Genomic DNA, 19,541 nt, shown 5'->3' with positions numbered 1-19,541 from the left:
CTTTCTCGCTGAATACCAGGCTTCCCCATGAGACTGTCTGAGCACAGGGACCTCTGGCTTGTCCACCACAGGCCAGGCCCAGGGCCAGACACACAGCAGATATCCACAAACCACTCTCTCCCCTCTCGGCTGAATACCAGTCCACCTTGCCTGACAAGCTCACTGCCGGAACTGCCAGCTCAACCTTGTTCCTACAACTCCCTAACCAGAGATGCGGAGGAGCTGGTTGTCCTCAAGTTCATGTTGATTTACTGAAATCAAAGTCTGATAGCTGAACAGTAGGACAGGCTCAGCAGGTGGGACAAACCCAGGCGTGTCATTATTTACCAGAGGCCCAGTGCATGAAATTCATGCACTGATAGGGTCCCTAGCAGTGGCTGGCTGACGGCCGGGTACTCCCTCCCTTCCCCCGGCCAGCTCTGCCCCCTGGTCGAACTCCCAGACGAACTCCCGATCGAGGGGACAATTTGCACATTACGCTTTTATTATATGGGATGGTGTGTGCTGGCATGACTAGGAATGCCCTTCCTTTATCCCCAGCCATGGAGCTGTGGCTCTCATTTCTGTTAAAGGAACAAAGTCTTTCTAAAAACCGTTACACAATAGGGTTACAAGTGGCAGAGAAAGCCCGGCTCTGTTTCAGAGCGGTGAGGCGTGGCTGCAATTCACATAGCATCCTCACAGCTGAGAAAGAGGAAGGGGAGACAAAAAAGAACCAAAATCAAACAGAACAACTTTTCTGAAAAGCATTCCTCAAAAGCCCTGGGCACGCAGAAAAGGGGCGGCTGAGTCATTCCCAGTTGTACTGTGCAGTGAGTTCTCTTTTAAAACTTTCAAATACCAAGATACTACTTAGTGACAAACACATGTCCCTAACTTACACTGACTTATTTTCAAAAGTAAAAAAATAGATTTTTTTTTTTTTAAAGAAATAAGGCCAACTTTGTTATTGGGATAGAAAGTTCTAGTGCTGAATAAATTCATACCTAGAAATGTTCTCTATTCTATGAACAGCTGAAATGGATGTTATAAGGGGACTTAAACATATGGTAGGACAGTTTATGTATTTATTTTTTTTATAATTCTTTATGGTTGAAAGTATTACATACGTTCCCCCTTTTTCCCCTGTTGACGCCCTTCAGCCTGCCCCCACCCCACCCCCCGCCCCAGGCCTTCACCACCCTATTGTCTGTGTCCATGGGTTATTCATATATGCATACAAAGTCTTTGGTTGATTACCTCCCACCCACCCTCTCCTGCCTTCCCTCTGAGATTCCCCACTCTGTTCCATGCTTCCATGTCTCTGGATCCACTCCGTTCATCAGTTTATTTTGTTAATTAGATTTGTGGTAGGGCAGTTTAGATGTCAAATGGTGATAGTTATTAAGAGCTTGGGTACTGCAGCCCTGGATGGTATGGGTCAGTGGTTAGAGCATCAGCCCTTGCACCGAAGGATCACAGGTTCAATTCCTGGTCAAGGGCATGTACCTGAGTTGCAAGTTACTTCCCAGCACAGTTGGGGCATGTTGTGGAAGGCCATCAATCAATGTGTCTCTCATCAATGTCTCTCTCTTTCTCTTCCCTCTTCTCCTCTCTCCTTCCCTTCCACTCTATCTAAAAACAAAAACAAAAAAGCAATGGAAAAATATCCTCAGGTGAGGATTGAAAGAAAGAAAAGAGCTTGGGTACTGCAAACACATGGTACAACTGCCATCTTCCCAGCCCCGCCCATAATAGGCATTGCTAAACATAGCAGTTCAGCAGGACAGTTGAGAATGTTGGCTCTAAAATCACACCGCCTGGGTTTGAATCCTGGCTCTGCCATTTAACAGCTGCATGACCTTGGGTAGTTTATTCAACCATGCAGTGCTTCAGTTAGCTCATTAATAAAGAAGCAGAAGATTAACTACCTAAGGTCATAACATTGGCCAAGTGACTAAATGATTTCATATATAAAGCACTTAGAGGTGTGCTGGCCCAAAGTAAATACAAGAAATAGTAAACTCTTAAGCCAAAAACTAGACACAAACCAAGTGCCCATCAATAAGAAAACAGATAAATTGTGGTGTATCCATACAATGGAATACTACTCAGCAATGAAAAGAAAAAACTGTTAACATACACAACAACCTGGATGAATCTCAAAATAAATGAGTGGGGAAAAAAAAGCTAGACCAAAAAAGTACATAGGGCATGATTCCATCTACACACAACTCTTGAAAGTGCAAACTAACCCATAGTGACAGAAGGCACATCGTGACTGGGAGGCAGGGAGAGGCCGGAGGGAAGGCTTATGTAGGGGCAGGAGGAAGCTTTTGTGGGTGATGGATATGTTTACTACCTTGGTTGTGGTGATGGTTTTATGAGCGTGCACATATGTCAAACTTATCAAATTGTACACTTTAAATATGGGCGAGTTGTTGTATGTATGTCAATTATGTCTCAATAAAACTGTTGAGGATAAAAAGAAATATTAGCCATTACTATTACCCATCCTTGTTAACACACTGCCCCAGGTGATCACTACTGCATCAGAGTCAACACAATTCTAGTCCTATTGCTGTTCCCTGATCAGATAAATCTCTTGATTCTCTCCCACTTATGAAAACTTATCCTATCTAATAAAGAGGGAATATGTTAATTGACCCTCACACCATCGCAAAGATGGCAGTGCCCACAGCCAATAAGGCGGGAATATGCTAATTGACTGCCACACCCTCAAAGATGGCAGCGCTCACAGCCACAAGATGGCGGCACCCAGTCCCCTCAGCCCCACTGGGGCGGCAGGTGCGCGTACCTGCCTCCAAAGTCCCCCAGTCCCTTCAGCCCCCCAGCTGCCCAGGGCCGGCCCGAGGCACAGGCAAGCCTCAGATGGCGGCTGCCCAGCCACCCAGGGCTGGCTGAGGCTCAGGTAACCAGGGCCGGCCGAGGTTTGCGCTGCTGGCAGTGGCAGCAGCAAAGGTTTGATGGGGTGTCGCCTTCCCCTGATCTCTGGGTTGCCTCCTGCCCCTGAGGGCCTGGATTGTGAGATGGGGCAGACCGGGCTGAGGGACCCGACACCCCCCACTGCATGAATTTTCATGCACTGGGCCTCTAGTGATTCTATATCGGACTTGTCTTCTGACCTTAGGCAAGTCTCTGAACCTCTCTGAGCCTCAATGTTTTTCACCAGTAACATAGAAATTATAATATCAACCTGCATTTCTAGAGTGTTGTGAAGGTTGAATGCTTGACTGTTCGTCAAAGTGCTTTAAAACACTGTCTGGTGTTGGCCAAACGTAAGGGGATGATACATGATGTAGGAGTTCAAGTATTCAATGTGTGTTCCAGGAATTAGTCTGCCAGCTGAACTTGATACTAAGTACCTCTTAAAGCAGCGCCTTTATAAATCTGATTCAGATTTATGACTTTTGTATGAACACCATTGTTAGCTCATTTTTGCGATTCATCATCCAGGTCTGTGGAGGGAAGGGATTTAGGGTTATTGAGTCTGAGGGGGATGCAGGCCAGGGCACTTGGAGAGGCCAGCCAGGGTTAGCAGGGGTCGCTGTGTAAAGCCACTTCCCAGGCAGAAAGCTTGCCACCTGTGGATGCTTCTTCCTTCCTTTAACTTCCATGAGTTAAAGCCCGGTGCTGGGTGGCTGGCTGGGCCTGGCTTAACCTCTTGTGTGAAAAGGATTGAGTCTCGTTGGAGAGAGCCTGCAAGGGTGGCTGCAGGAAACAACGCAATAGACCTTATTGTGGAGGTTGGAGGGAGTTCATAAACGCAGAGTGAAAAAGACTAGGAAGATACAAACTAAAATTGTATCCGATGTACAAGGGTACAAACCAAATCACTAACCATGGTTATTTTTAGACCTGGAGTTGGGGAAGCTTTTCGCTTTCTTCTCTTGGCTTACCTGTATTTTCTACTTTTTCTACAATGAGTGGCTATTGTTTTTTTTGCAATAAGAAAACAAAAGCAAAACAACAACAACGAAAAACCAAAACCACAGTATTTCTGGTTTGGAATTGCTACCTTTGTTCCAGAAAGTAAGAAACATTCATGCTTACCTCTAACCAATAATGATAATCATCAGCTGCAAACAAACAGAGAAATAAAATGCCTCGAGCCCCCGTGTGACCTGCCAGCTCAGACATCTGTCTGGGAGAGCTGTGCCACGGGGTGGTTTCAGGGAGCCCCTGCTGTGCCCCTTGACACACAATGAGAGGGCAGCGACGTCCCCAAGCCTCTTTATGTCCTTTATCGCCAGATCTCGCGCTGTAATCCGTACATGAATATAAATTGTTAAATCGACATATTTTCTGCCTGTACTGCTCAGCTCGAAAGCAATTGTGTTGTATCCTGAGCCCCCCAAACCTATCAGCCAGTGGGTCCAGAGCAGCCCCACCAAGGGTGATGATGCAGCTGTCACTGGTTCACGCCCTCTCGGCGGAGACCTGGACCCACGGCAGAGAACCTCTGAGAAGTGTGGGGACTCCCAGAAGCTCCCATGTGTGCTCACACAAAGTCCACTCGGCCGTGCCCCGCTGTCCTGCCTCGTGGCTTCTGCCGTGTCCCCTGCAGAACCCAAGGAGTCAAATTGCAAATCCCGGCTGTGGGGTTCAGCCGCTGTAACCTAGGGCGAGATACTCTGTGTCCTAAAAAATAAAGATAAAATATAGAACCACCATGTGATCTGGCAATTCCACCTCTGGATATTTATTCAAAGGAGATAACACTAACTCCAAAAGATATATGCACCCCCATGTTCACTGCAGCACTGTTTGCAGTAGCCAATACATGGAAGCGACCTTAATGTCCATCAGAGAATGAACGGATAAGAAAATGTGGTCTATACATACATGCAATGGAATATTATTCAGCCATAAAAAGAAGGAAATCTTGCCATTTTTCAACAACATGGATGGATTTTGAGGGCGTTATGCTAAGTGAAATAAGTCAGACTGAGAAAGATGAATACTCTATGATCTCATATGTGAAATCTTAAAAAGAACACACACAAAAAACCTCAAACAGAGCAGGAGGTGGCTCTTTCTCCCTCTCCTCTCCTCTCTCTAAAAGAGAGAGAGAGAGAGAGAGAGAGAGAGAGAGAGAGAGAGAGAGAGAGAGAGAGAGAAAGAGAGAGAGAGAGAATCAATTTTAAAAAATGAGAGCTTGTTGAAAGAACTTGGGATGCTTAGTCCAGAGAACAAAGGGTTTTTGTGACCCCAGCTAACTGGCTGCTGACATCTATTTAAAACCAGGGCTTCTTGGGGATCAAGAGAGACCTAAGCCTTTTCCATTTAATGAGGTTCCTGGTATATTAATGAAAAAAAGGAATACTACGTGCTATAGGAAAAGAAGGAACTCTTTTTGCTACAGCATGGAGGGACCCGGAGAGTATTATGTTAAGCGAAATAAGCCCGTCAAAGCAAGACAAATACCATATGATCTCACTAATATGTGAAATCTAATGAACAAAATAAACTGACAAAAAAAAAAATGGAACCAGAAGCATGGACACATGGAACAGACTGGAGGGAAGTGGGATGCCTGGATAAATGAAGGGATTAGCTAAAGAACATATATGCATACCCCGTGGACATGGAAAATAGTGTGACAAAGGCCAAAGGAGGGGAAGGTGGGGGGAGGGGGAGGTGGGCAAAGGGAGAGGGGAGGATGAGGGCAGTCTACAATAACGTCAACATTAAACTTTTTAAATAATAATAATTCAAACAGCAAACATTGGTTATGTAACCAAGCAAGGCCTGGCCTGTGAGGAAAGAGATAAATAAAATGGAGTCACTATAGTCAAGCTGCTAAATTAGCAAAAATATTGTAGCGTAAGGCACAAGGGAACCATCCTTACTTTAACAAGCCTGGGAACTTCAACTTTTGAACTTTCCGGTCCTGCAGCAATGCCTGGCTATACATCAAACCTCCAGATAACCCCCTGGCTACCTCCAAAGACCTAAGGAAAGAATGTGCATGTAGCCAGACCACCTGACATTTAAGGATTGCCATCTCAGACCAACCTGGAGGCTAAGCAGGCAGGACCCATTTTTCTCAAAAACGTACTTTTTATTATAAGAACCCTCAGCGTTTCTTTTTTCTTAGGAACACCCCGGGGATTGCCTAGTTGTGCTTTCATTTTGCAAACCCTAAGACCCTTGAAAAAATCTTCATCGTTAATTTCTAAAAAAGAAGTTGTGTTTGTTTTTTTTTTTTAAAGAAAAGTATTTAGCAGTTAACAAATACTAGAGCAGGATAATAACAAATACAGTTGACTTTTGACCAGCGAACTTGGGGTGAGGTGAGGGGTGCCAACCGACCCCACCTCACAGTTGAAAATCCAGGTATAAAGGGTCAGCCCTTTGAATACTTGCATTCCCAACCTCACATCCAAAATACAGGCGACCCTTGAACAAGGCGGGTTTCAACTGCATTGGTTCACGTATACATGGTTGTTGTTGTTGTTTTTAAATCCTTGAGTTATATTTAACAAATGTTAGCACGAACAACTGAACCTAATATAACTGCGGCAGTCACAGAGTAATGACTCGAATTATGCATTTTTTTGAGAAAATCGTAATTCATAGTGCCCTGCAGGCAGTGTTGGCGGGTGATGGGAGAAAACTGTTTTCAAGGCCCCGACATCTGTAGTCTGAGGGTGCGTCTGAACGTGACCTCTGTCTCTATCCTTCAGGGTGGACCCATCGTCGCGGGGGGGAGGGGGGGGCTGGACATTCTGCAAGCCCGAGAGGAGAGTGGGCCCTGAAGGGTACGCTTGGAGAAGGCGGTTTCTCTCCGGCTGAGCACCCCAGAACCCCTAACCTCCAGCAAGTAGCCAACGCTGAGATTTGGGGGCTGATGGGAAGTAGTTAGTGTTCAGGACATCTGTGCTGCTGGAGCAACGATTTCTAACTTCTCCCCCCTTTCTGAAAGTCGGATAGAAACCCTGCACCTGCTCCCCAGAGGAATTCTATCTCCCCACCCACTCATTCACGCACAGTTACCCCCCCACACTCCCAGGAGCCTCCAGACTCCGGGGGGAACCCCTGGCCGGACAGAGGCTCTGGCACCCTCTCGGATGTTGGTCTCTCCACCCCGAATTCCATGCCAGGCCCTGCCCGGCACCTGGGAGCCCTGCCTCCCGCGCTGGCTGCCCGCGGCGGTGGGGGGCACGGGGGCGGGGCGGTGTTGCGGGGCTCGGCTCTTGCCCACAGACGTGCTCCACCCTCCACCGGTCCAGGGACCTGAGCAGCGCCGTCAGGGCCCGGCGGGGACCAGGAGGAGGCGCGGCGGCCCCGGCCCCACCTGCGGACGTCGGGGACCTGGGGGAAGCGGGAGCAGGGCTCCGCCCCGACGGCGTGGCCACCCGGCTGCGCCCACCGCTCGGGGCTCAGAGCCTAGGACCGCAGGCCGGGCTTCCCCGCAGCGACCCAACCCGGACCGCGGACCCTCGCGCGAGCCATGAAAATGCACTTCTGCATCCCGGTGTCCCAGCAGCGGCCCGACGCGCTGGGCGGCCGCTACACGGTGCGCGGGAGCCGGGTTCCCGCTGGGCAGGGGAGGGGGTGCCGGGCGGGGCTCACCTGCTGCAGGGCTAACCCGGACCGCGGCTCCTTCTGCAGCTGTACTCCGTGTACCTGGACGGGCTCCTGTTCTGCAGGGTGCGCTACAGCCAGCTGCATCGGTGGAACGAACAGGTGAGCGCGTCCCCGGCGGGCCCAGCCCGGTCACCGCGCGCAGGTGAGGAACGTGCGCCGCGTGGGCTCTGGGCCCTTAAAGCGGCTCAGGCTCCCGATCTGCCCAACAGCGAGGTGGGGAGGACCAGCTGTGGATGATCTGGCTCAGAACTCAGTGAGCCCACGCTGCCCCTCACACCTTGCACTTATTGATCCCTTTTCTTTAGAAACAACTCCATTTTAAAGAAACTTTAGATCTTAGGTGGCTATTGGTATTTATTATTATTATTGTTATTATTATTATTATTAAAATGTTTTTATTGATTTCAGAGAGGAAGGGAGAGGGAGAGAGATAGAAACATCAATGGTGAGAGAGAATCGTTGATTGGCTGCCTCCTGCATGTCCCCCACTGGGGATCGAGCCCACAACTGGGCATGTGCCCTTGACCGGAATTGATCCTGGGACCCGGGACCCTTCAGTCCACAGGCCAACGCTCTATCCACTGAGCCAAACCGGCTAGGGCTGGTATTTATTATTAATTTAAAACAATAACAATTAGGCAGTTACTGATGCCCGCGATCTTTGCATGGAATTGCGTGCTTATAATTTTTACGACAGTCTTACGAGCTAGGAGGATCATAGTTAGCCCCACTTAGCAGATGAGAACACTGGGGTATACTGCTGGTCAATGTCAGAGGCAGAATTTTATCTTTATCATTGCTTGGACCCGTTAGATTTTTTTCTTTCTTAACCAAGGTTGACAAAATAAATTGTATCAGTAAAACGATTGAGTCAGATGCTTGAGTTCTAAACTGCCATGCTTTTCTCTATGTTGGAATAACTCAATAAAATCTGGAGTGTTCAGGATGATGAATTTCGGTAAATGTATACAATGACCACCACCGTCATTAAGACAGAGAGCAGGCCCCGCATTCTGAAAGCTCTTTGTCTCCTTTGCCCTTGATCCCTTCCCTCCACCTCTGGCCCCAGGCAACCAGGCTCTGCTTTCTCTCTCTGATTTCACTCCAGCTGCTCAGCAAGCCCGTGTAAGGCTGATTTTGCATCCTCAGCATCACCCCGTTTTACAGATAGTAAGGCTGACAGACAGGGCACATAAAAACACAGGACGCCCAGTCCATGCCAGATAAACAGCACACACGCTTTTAGAATAAGTATGTCCCAAGCAGTATTTGGGACATGCTTCACTGGGCATCTTATCTGGCAACCCTAAGTCTGACACTGAAAAGGTGATCTCTCGTAGCCGCGCCTCGTCTAGATTTTATTCTTCCTAGTCTAGAGAAGATGTGAAATAGCTCAGGGTTTTTAATCTGATTTAATACAAAGCACTATAAAGAAGGAAACAATATAAAAGCCCCATCCGTGTGTGTGTGTGTGTGTGTGTGTGTGTGTGATAAGTGTATTTTCAGTTGGTTTCCTGGGAAGTTCTGCATCCTCATAGAATAGAAACTTTGTTTTAAGAATTAACTGACTTATTCATGTACTTAAGAACTGTTTATTGAGTTCTATTAGATGCCATGAACTGTGTTGGATTAAGTGAAGACTCTGACTTGAGCACATGAGATTTTTGGCTTTAAGAACTAGGTTTCACCCATTTTTCTCAGTGGTTAGAGCATCGGCCCATGGACGGAAGGGTCCCAGGTTCTATTCCAGTCAAGAGCATGTACCTCGGTTGCAGGCTCAATCCCTGGCCCCGGTCGGGACACATGCAAGAGGCAACCAATCGATGTGCCTCTCTCACATCGATGTTTCTCTCCCTCTGTCTCTCCCCAACCCTTCCACTCTCTCTAAAAATCAATGGAAAATATATCCTTGGGTGAGGATTAACAACAACAACAGAAAAGCAGAATAATTGGGTTTCTATTTTGCAAACTGGATAACTCTGAGGTTGAGAAGCACCTGGCTCAGGTGAGCTGGCCCCTGCTCCTCCCAGCTGAGCGATGTGGAGGCTGATGCAATAAGCTGAACCTGGGCAGATGGTGGTGTTTCCAAGAGGTCGGTTGTGACCTGAGCCCTCCTAAGACATCACAGCCCTGTCCCCAAGTGCGGCTCCCTCGAGGCCTGGCAGCGTGCCCCTCTGCTGATGAATGTGCCCATCTCTCTGCCATGTGACCTGCCTGACTTCTTCTGTTTGTTAACGTAAAAGCATCCAAACCTGTAAAGAATTTTTGTGAGTTCATTTGAGCCAAACTGTCCACAATTGCTGAGAAGCAGAACCTCAACAGATTAAGATAATGCCCCAGAGAAAGGCGGTTTCTCATCTATTTTTAAACATTGCAATCCAAGGAGGGGATGTAGGTGGGTTACGTGAAATCCACTTGTGATAGACTAGAGAGGTGGGAGAAAGCCAAGCAGGGGGTTGGGGGGACCCTCTGGAAATGGATAAAAAGTAAAATGGTAGACACATACATTATAAGGGGTCTCGGAGTAGTGGTATGAATGAGTCAACATTAGAAACAAAGATGTAGAAAGGCCACTGTTTGTGTCTGTAATTTCACTGGTCCCAGGTCAGTGCTCTGGGGTGGGTATGGGGATGTGAGTACATAGGGCGGGGAGGGAGGTGGTACTTCACAGTTGGCCAGTTAAGTCTTCCTGTTAAAAGGCAGAACTGCACAATGGAGAAACTGGGGCAAGAGATTGTGCTGGGATTAAAGTACATATTACCTGGCTCTAGCTGGCTTGGCTCAGTGGATAGAGCGTCGGCCTGCGGACTGAAGGGTCCCAGGTTCAATTCCTGCCAAAGGCACATGCTCAGGTTGCAGGCTCGATCCCCCAGTAGGGGGCATGCAGGAGGCAGCCAATCAATGATTCTCTCTCATTATTGATGTTTCACTCTCCCTCTCCCTCTCCCTTCCTCTCTGAAATCCATAAAAAAATATATTTTAAAGTACATATTATCTGAACATTGTCTTAAAAAAATGTCCAAACAAAAACACATCATAATACAAGAACAGAAGTATGTTTTCCTTTTGTTCTCTTGAAATAATTTTTTGAAAGTGTGGGCTAAACGATCATACCAGGTAATTCTTTCTTAGGATGCTGCTGGGTTTTATACCTAAACTGTGTGCTGTCTGATGCCAGCAGGAAAGGTTCTATTTCCATAGAATTGAACTTGTGAGTTGAGAGTGACTTTTGGCAGACTTACCTATAGCTTGTTGTATGTTTATCTTCCCCCTTCCAGCAGTAGTAGTGAAGGGAGGGGAAGGATTCTTTGAGAAGTCAGCTCAGGCTGTAAAACCTGCTGGGAGAGTTTTTGCTCTGTGATGGGTATTGGAACCTGAATTCTTGCTGACTTTCTCCCCAGATCTTGGCCTGAGGGTGGAGGCTGCTGCAAGATGCTCTCTTGGAGATGGTTAACCCAGGCAGCCCTGCTGTGATCCCAAGCAATTTGGGAGCAGCTGCACCATTTATGAACATGTGCCAAGGAAGACAATCGCCTATTAAAGATCACTTAATCAGTTAATAAAAAGTAATAATTGCATGCAAAGAAAACAGGGTTCTGCTTCTATTTAATGGAATTAGCAGAGATGGGGGGGGGCAGGGGGGGTGTATAAATCCCAGGAAGTTTGAGTTGTCCTGTGGGGCAGGTGCCTTTGGACAGTCTCTGGCATGGCAGGAACATGTCCGTGAATGGAAAAGAAACAGAACTTTATACTGCCAGATGTAGAAGAAAGTTTGCAAACTTAAATGGCTACAGGAGTCAGACTGGTAATTTAAATGAGAGGCACAGCTCAGGTGAGAGGCAAGGGGGAGGTGGGAACTGCCTGGTCTCTGAAGGGGATGGTTGCTTGAGAGAATGGGAACCCAGTGATTCCAGACCTTCTGATTTTTCAAGAGAAGCCAGAATTCAGTTTGTTCAAAATAAACATTAGTTTTGTAGACCAGCTGTGTATTTACAGAAGGATTGCAAAGATAGTACAGAATTTCTAGATACCCTGCACCCGGTTTTCCCTTTTGTTTTCCGTTAGTATGGTGCATTGGTTACAGTTAATGAACCAGTGTTGCTATAATATTATTAACTGGAGTCTATAATTTATTCAGATTTCAGTGTTTACCTGGTGTCCTATTTCTTTTTTTTAAATGTATTTTATTGATTTTTTACAGAGAGGAAGGGAGAGGGATAGAGAGTTAGAAACATCGATGAGAGAGAAACATTGATCAGCTGCCTCCTGCACACCCACTACTGGGGATGTACCCACAACCGAGGTACATGCCCTTGACCAGAATCGAACCTGGACCCTTCAGTCCGCAGGCTGACGCTCTATCCACTGAGCCAAACCGGTTAGGGCGTGGTGTCCTATTTCTGTTCCACGACCCCATCCAGGACACCACATTACATTTAGTTGTCACGTCCCTTAGGCTTCTCTTCACTGTGACAGTTTCTTAGGTTTCATTGTTATGAATGACCTAGACCAGGGGTCCTCAAACTTTTTAAACAGGGGGCCAGTTCACTGTCCCTCAGACCGTTGGAGGGCCGGACTATAGTTTTAAAAAAAAACTATGAACAAATTCCTATGCACACTGCATATATCTTATTTTGAAGTAAAAAAAACAAAACGGCAAAAACACCTGCATGTGGCCCGCGGGCCGCAGTTTGAGGACGCCTGGCCTGGACTGTTTTGAGGCGTGCTGGTCAGGTATTGTGAGGACTGTTCCTCTATTGGAATCTGATGTTTTCACATGCCTAGACTGCGGTGATGTGTTTTTGGGAGGCAGACCACAGAGGTCAAGGGCCCTTGTCATCAGATCCTATAAAGGGCAGCCACTATCAACGGGACTCATCACTGTGGGTGTTAACTTGGATCTCCTGGCTGAGGTAGTGATTGGCAGGGTTGGCCACTGTAAACTGACTCTCATCTCCCCTTCCACAGTGTATTTTTGGAAGCAAGTCACTGTGTGTAGCCCACGCTTAGGGTTGGGAGTTATGCTCTTTCTCCTTGTGGGATGAGTGTCTACATAAATTATTTGAGATTCTTCTGCACAGAAGATTTGTCTATTCTCTCTTATCTATCTATCTATCTATCTATCTATCTATCTATCTATCATCTATCTATTCAATCCTTTATATTTGTATGGACTCCTGGATAGTGACTTTATCCTTTGGGCTGTACTTCAATACGACTTTATTTTGTTGCTCAACTTGTTCCAGCTCCGGCCCGTGGGAACTCTTTCCGTTTGCTCCTGTGTCTCTTTGCTGTATCCCTATTGCCGATTCTTTTTTTTTCCTGAGCACTTCCCTATTTTCTGGTGCTACAAGATGCTTCAGACTCCTCTTGCATATTTCCTGCCTCAGTCCCAGATCAGCCGTCTCTCCATGGAGCGCTGGTAGCTGTTATTGGAGAACAGTATTAGAAACCCCGATCCGGGCACTACATGTGTGTGTTTGGCCTCTGCCATGTTGTTGTTTCTAGGCCCTCACCTGACAAAGTAAGGAATACATGTGTGTAAAGCACAGCTACACGGAGTGGCCAGATTATTATGATCTCTGAACGCATAATAATCTGGCCACTCAGTGTATATCCTCCTATATAATAAAAGGCTAATATGCAAATTGTCCCCTCGACCAGGAGTTCGACCAGCAGGCAGGCCGGCCAACCGCCCATGTCCCCTCCCCCTGGCCAGGCTGGCCAGACCTCACCCATGCACGAATTCATGCACCCTTTGCCTATATCTCTCCATTTCCATATGGTAATCACCATACTATTATCTAGGACAGTGGTCGGCAAACCGCGGCTCGCGAGCCACATGCGGCTCTTTGGCCCCTTGAGTGTGGCTCTTCCACAAAATACCACGTGCGGGCGCGCACGTACAGTGCTATTGAAACTTCGTGGCCCATGCGCAGAAGTCGGTTTTCGGTTCTCAAAAGAAATTTCAATCGTTGTACTGTTGATATTTGGCTCTGTTGACTAATGAGTTTGCCGACCACTGACCTAGGAGGTTTGTTTGCTTGCTTGCTTGCTTTTGGTTCATTAGGAAGAGTTAATTGTAAGTAAAGTGCTGGAATGAGATGTGCCCTAAGAGGCGTCTTTGGTATCTCACCAACCTTGAATTGGAGGCTCTTTGCCATAAATGTGTTTTCTGGATCTTTCAGCTGAGACGTGTCTTTGGAAATTGCCTGCCTCCCTTTCCACCAAAGTACTACCTCGCGATGACCACATCTATGGCTAATGAGAGGAGGGACCAGTTGGAACATTATTTGCAAAATGGTAGGTATTTGGATTTTTTTTTATAGATTTAATGAGATGTACGTTGCACAATACGAAATCCACTCATTTAAAGTGTACAATTCCGTGGTTATATTTACAGGATTGTGCAACTGTCACCAGGGTCTAATTTGAGAACATCTTTATCACCCCAAAAAGAAACTCATGCCTATTATAAGTCACCCCCTAGTCCTCTCCCCTACTAGTCCCTGTCACCCACTACACTCATTTCTGTCTTTATAGCTTTGCTTCTTCTGGACACATTTCCGATAAATGGAATCATGTAATATGTATTTGTATTTGATTTTAAAAATACCTTTCTTTTCTCTAGCTTCCTTTATAGAAAGAATATAGTACATAATACACATAACATACAAAATACGTGTTAATCGGCTGTTTATCTTACCAGTAAGGCTTCTGGTCAACAGTAGGGTATTAGTAGTTAAGTTTTGGGGGAAGTCAAAAGTTATACTGTGATATTCGATTGCATGGGGTTCAGCACCCCTAATCCCTGCATTGTTCAAGGGCCAACTGTATACAATGAAAGGTACATTCCCTCCCACCCCAGGCCTCCAAACTTCTAGAAGCATGTGCTATTACAAGTGGCTTGTGTATTCCTCAGAAACCATCTGCGTGTATACTATTGTGTGTGTACACATCTGTTTGTCCAACACTAATTGAAACTTACTCTATACATTTGTCTGTATCTGATTTTTAAAAGCTTTTTATTCTGAAAGATTCTCTGACTTACAGAAAAGTTGCAAAAAGTAATGCAAAAATGTCTGTGAACTCTTCACCCAGACTTCCCAAATGTTAAACATTTTACATATGCCTTATCATTCTCTCTCACTTTCCCCGCACGTGTGTCTACATATTCATGTATATTGTATATAATTTATTGATATACTTGTGTTGTACACACAAGCCACTTTGCCTTTACATAGTTCTGTGTGTACTTCTTAAGATCAAGGGCATTCCCTTCTATAACCACAGTATAGTTATCAAAATCAGGAAATTAACAGTGATACAATAATGTTATGTAGAGACCTTATTCAAACCTCACCAACTACCCCACTGATGTCCTTCATAGCAAAAGAAAAAAAGTTTTTTTCTTCTGTATGCTGGTTTTTCCCTCTTAAAATATATATTTTATAGATCATTCTAGGTCAGCCATTTATTTCCTTATTTCTCATGGCTGCATATTTTTTTAAGCATAGCCAATGAAAATTCTAGAAGTCATCTATTTCCCATTTGTCTTTTGTAATGGAGAATATACCTCCTCTCTCTTTCAAGCTCAAATGTAATAAGTTTTGAATTTTCATTCTCTCTCGGTTTGTTTCCTCACATCTCAGAGACACGCTCCTTTCACCGTTGGCCCTTTCACAGATGGTCACAGCGCTTACGGGGTCAGTGTCCAGGCCTGGCCTTTACACATAGCATCAGCGTGACCCCTAGCCTTTACCCATAGCATCGGCGTGACCCGTGCCTCCTTTTCGGCAGGTGGATAGTGAGCAACTCGGGTTTGCACGAGTACAGTGAGATTCCTGGACACGGTCCCCTGGGCTTGCTGTGATGGGTTCGTGTTGTCGTCAGGGCTGCCTGGGGGAAGCAAGCTTTGCAGATTTTGCAGAATTTGAGAGGTCACAAGCTCTACTGCCTTTAAGGAGGCAGCAAGGCCTGGAGCGTTCCCGAAGGTCAGAGCAGTGTAATAGGGAAGTTAGCCCAGCTCCATGCTAACCTGGCTCCATGTCCATGTTTTTCAGTAACCGTGGACCCAAACATGTTGAGAAGTGATGTCTTCGTTGATTTTTTAAAGCGGGTGCAGCTGGTAAGCTTGCTCTTCTTTGCTAAGGTCATTGTTTTGCTGCAGAACAGGTCTCTGTCTCTATGTGAACCACGCGTGTGTTTCCGGCCCCACAGAGCCTGGACTCGGGTAACACACATTCACTTGGAGCACTTTGGAGGGTGGTTCCTATTTTGTTCTTTTGGACGTTTAGATTCTGGATGGAAAATTAAGTGTGTCACTTGACTTTTCGCTCATTTTTTTTAAAACATATTTTATTGATTTTTTACAGAGAGGAAGAGAGAGAGATATAGAGAGTTAGAAACATCGATGAGAAAGAAACATCAGCTGCCTCCTGCACACCACCCACTGGGGATGTGCCCGCAACCAAGGTACATGCCCTTGACTGGAATCGAACCTGGGACCCTTCAGTCCACAGGCCGACGCTCTATCCACTGAGCCAAACCAGTCAGGGCTGACTTTTCGCTCATTTAATAAAGCAGCTACCTTTTTAAGTATTGTACACCTCAAAACCGGTCCGAGAGCCTTGTATCATGAAGGGCTCCATGACAATGCAGGAATGCCACTTCTTTGTTTTTGATTTTAAAAATTTTTGTTGATTTCAGAGAGGAAGGGAGAGGGGGAGAGAGATAAAAGCATCAATGATGAGAGAGAATCATTGGTTAGCTGCCTCTCACACGCCCCCTCCTGGGGATCGAGCCTACAACCGAACATGTGCTCTGATGGGAATCAAAATGTGACCTCCTGGTTCATAGGTCAATGCTCAGCCACTGAGCCTTGCCAGCCGGGCGGGATGCCACTTCTGTAGCTGAAATTCCCAAATGTGTTATGGTGGAGCCAGCAGGGCAGTAGTAATGGCCATGCCACCATTACTTGTACATTCTCTGCTCCTAATCTATATATATATAAAAGGCTAAGTAGACTCGCACATGCGCGATACATATAAAGCTCTCACTGACGCCAATCGCACACATGTGTTTTGATATGTCATTGTCAATCGTGAATTTGGTTGACATTTCTATTATAGAGAAAGGGTGAATAGCGATATTAAAATATTTCTTCTAATTAATTTCCTTTCAATGTGCACGAATCCGTGCATGGGGACACTAGTTGTATTATAAGTGGATCACAGAGAAAATCCATCTGCACAGAGAGACATACAGCAGCTCACTTTCCTTTGTTGGGCTAAACCACTGCCCACGTGACCACATTCTATGTCAGTACACAGAGAGAGGCTGAAACTTTCCCAAGTACGTTGTTGAGCACACCACTCCTTCTAGTTGTACATATGGGAACATCTTTCTTCCTGAAGGTATGTTCTTGACAGAATGGAAAAACTTCGAAAGGCTTAGTTGTACAATGATGTGATGGCATTGAACTGGGTCCCTAGCTCGGGGAAGAATGATACCTTGATCCAATTTGTAAAATGTGGAAGCAAATTTTATTTATTCAGTCATTTAACTGTGTTGATATACACTGAGTGGCCAGATTATTATGATCTCTGAATGCATAATAATCTGGCCACTCAGTCTATATCCTATATAATAATCCTATATAATAAAAGGCTAATATGCAAATTGTCCCCTCGACCAGGAGTTCAACCAGCAGGCAGACCGGCCAACCGTCCATGTCCCTTCCCCCTGGCCAGGCTAGCCGGACCCCACCCATGCATGAATTCATTCACCGGGCCTCTAATATATATATATATACTAGAAGCCGGTTGCACGAAGTTTCGTGCAATAGACTTTCCTTCACCTAGCTGGCAGCACCAGTTTTCCGCCAGCACCAGTTTTTGTCTGGCCACCCGCCGATCTGAGCGCCTCCCGCCAGCACCAGTTTTCCTCTGGCCACCCGCCGATTGGAGAAGGCTGAGGGCGGGACTCGGGAGGCGCTCCGATCGGGGGTGGCCAGAGGAAAACTGGTGCCAGCAGCCACGCAATCGGCCACCTGCGTCTTCCACTGGCCCCATGGGTCCTCCCACAGCTCCGGCCCTTTAGGCCGGCGGGAGGAGTGGGGGGCGGGGACTCGTGAGTCCCCGCCCCCCACTCCTACTGCCAGCCAATTGGCCACCCTGAGTCCCGCCCCCCTCACTTCCAGCCGGCCCAATCGTGGGCGTAGCGGAGTGATGCAATTTGCATATTGCCTTTTTATTATGTAGGATATGTACACACACACACACACACACTGAGTGGCCAAATTATTATGCGTTCAGAGATCATAATAATCTGGCCACTCAGTGTATATACTGGTCCACTCAATGTAAGAAATGACCGTAGAGCTTCTATTGTATAGTCATTTGTATTTACACATATACTTGATCGTTTAAGAAATACACAGCCCTGGCCAGGTGACTCAGTTGTTTGAATCATTGTTCCATACACCAAAAGGTTGTGGGTTTGATCCCTAGTTCAGGCCTGTGCGGGAAACAACCGATTGATGTTTCTCTTTCCTATACCTTTCAATCTCTCTCTCTCTCTCTCTCTCTCTCTCTCTCTCTCAAGTCAATAAAAGTATCCTTGGGTGAGGATAAAAATACACATGCGCGTGCACACACACACACACACACACACACACACTTTCCTTTTCTTTGAAAAGTTAGTTGTTGAGGTGATGATAGTGGTAACATTCAAACAGCACACAAGAGTCCAGGATAAAAGTAACCACCCAACACCTCAGAGTCACTGTGGTTTACAGTTTAATGTATGTTCTTCACATGTCTGGACACATACAAACATTCACATGTACGTATATTGTTTTTGTGTTACAAATAGTCACACACACCTACGCACTGTTTGAATCTTATATTTTAGAACTTACATCTTGCAAATCATTCTCTGTCAGTACACAGAGGGATGTTTGGTCTTGATTCTATCATCTTTTTGTGTGTGCAATATGGTTTTTAAAAACTATTCCAGGGTATCGAAGCTTTGAGTGCCTGTTTTTCCAGGTAACGTGAAAGATTTTTATCTGATTTGGCTCTCAGTATTTCCCTCTATTCCTTTCTGCCGACGCCTTGTGCTCCAGCTGCGTTCAGCAGCGTCTCTTCTTGCTTCTTCCGGTAAGATTTTCACGATGGTTTTATTTTCCCCTTTCATTTCTTCTGTGAACTTTGCCAGCTTGCTTTTATAGCCTTTCACTATCTTGCCTCTTTTCTGAGGCTTTTATCTGTTCTTAGAGATCTGAGTTCAGAGAAGCCATATTCTTATTAATACATCCATCATGTTCATCGCCTCGGTGGCATCACTTTTTGGAGACATATGTTTTACCCTTAGTTGGTCATGTTTCTTTCCTCCTTTATTTCAGGGTTTGGCCAGGTCCCTGGCCAGGTCTTCCTGGGCAGTCCCTCAATTTTGAAGGTTCTGTGCTTGGTGAGCCAGCTGTTCCCTGACACGTAGTGCTGGGGAGGAGCTGAAGTTCAGTTATTCGACTCTGTCTCATTTCTGCCCTCAGGGCCTAACAGTGTGTAGCAGTGAAACCATTAACTACAGTTCCTCATATCATGATCTAGCATTTTATTTATTTTTAAAATGTTTTCATTGCTTTTAAAATATATATTTTTTTTATTGATTTCAGAGAGGAAGGGAGAGTGAGAGAGAAACATCAATGATGAGAGAGAATCATTGATCTGCTGCCTCCTGCACGCCCCCTACTGAGGATGGAGCCTGCAACCGGGGCATGTACCCTTGACCGGACTAGAACTTTCAGTCCACAGGCGGACGCTCTATCCACTGAGCCAAACCGGCTCGGTTAGGGCATATTGCTTTTTTTGTAAGAGCGAGAGGAAGGGAGAGGGGGAGAGAAACATCAACAAGAGAGAAACATAATCAACCGGCCGCCTCCTGCA

The 19,541-nt window shown here is 46.1% G+C and overlaps 1 protein-coding gene across 2 annotated transcripts in view; it reads left to right on the top strand.

Annotated features, from left to right (window-relative positions):
* Nucleotides 1-7,456: 7,456 nt before the first annotated feature.
* Nucleotides 7,457-19,541, top strand: part of SNX31 (sorting nexin 31) — a gene marked incomplete at both ends in the record, with an annotated part of 45,538 nt that continues 33,453 nt past the window's right edge. For both annotated transcript variants that reach the window (XM_079795924.1, XM_079795923.1), the window contains 4 exons: nucleotides 7,457-7,522; nucleotides 7,618-7,692; nucleotides 13,782-13,896; nucleotides 15,657-15,721. In XM_079795924.1, the coding sequence (XP_079652050.1) occupies nucleotides 7,457-7,522; nucleotides 7,618-7,692; nucleotides 13,782-13,896; nucleotides 15,657-15,721 (321 nt within the window). The remainder of the gene's footprint in view (nucleotides 7,523-7,617; nucleotides 7,693-13,781; nucleotides 13,897-15,656; nucleotides 15,722-19,541) is intronic.

The sequence above is a fragment of the Cnephaeus nilssonii genome, assembly GCF_951640355.1.
Source record: "Cnephaeus nilssonii genome assembly, chromosome: 18".
Classification (NCBI taxonomy): Eukaryota; Metazoa; Chordata; class Mammalia; order Chiroptera; family Vespertilionidae; genus Cnephaeus; species Cnephaeus nilssonii.
The sequence above is the reverse complement of the archived record's forward strand: the minus strand, read 5'-3'. Positions and strand labels throughout refer to the sequence as shown.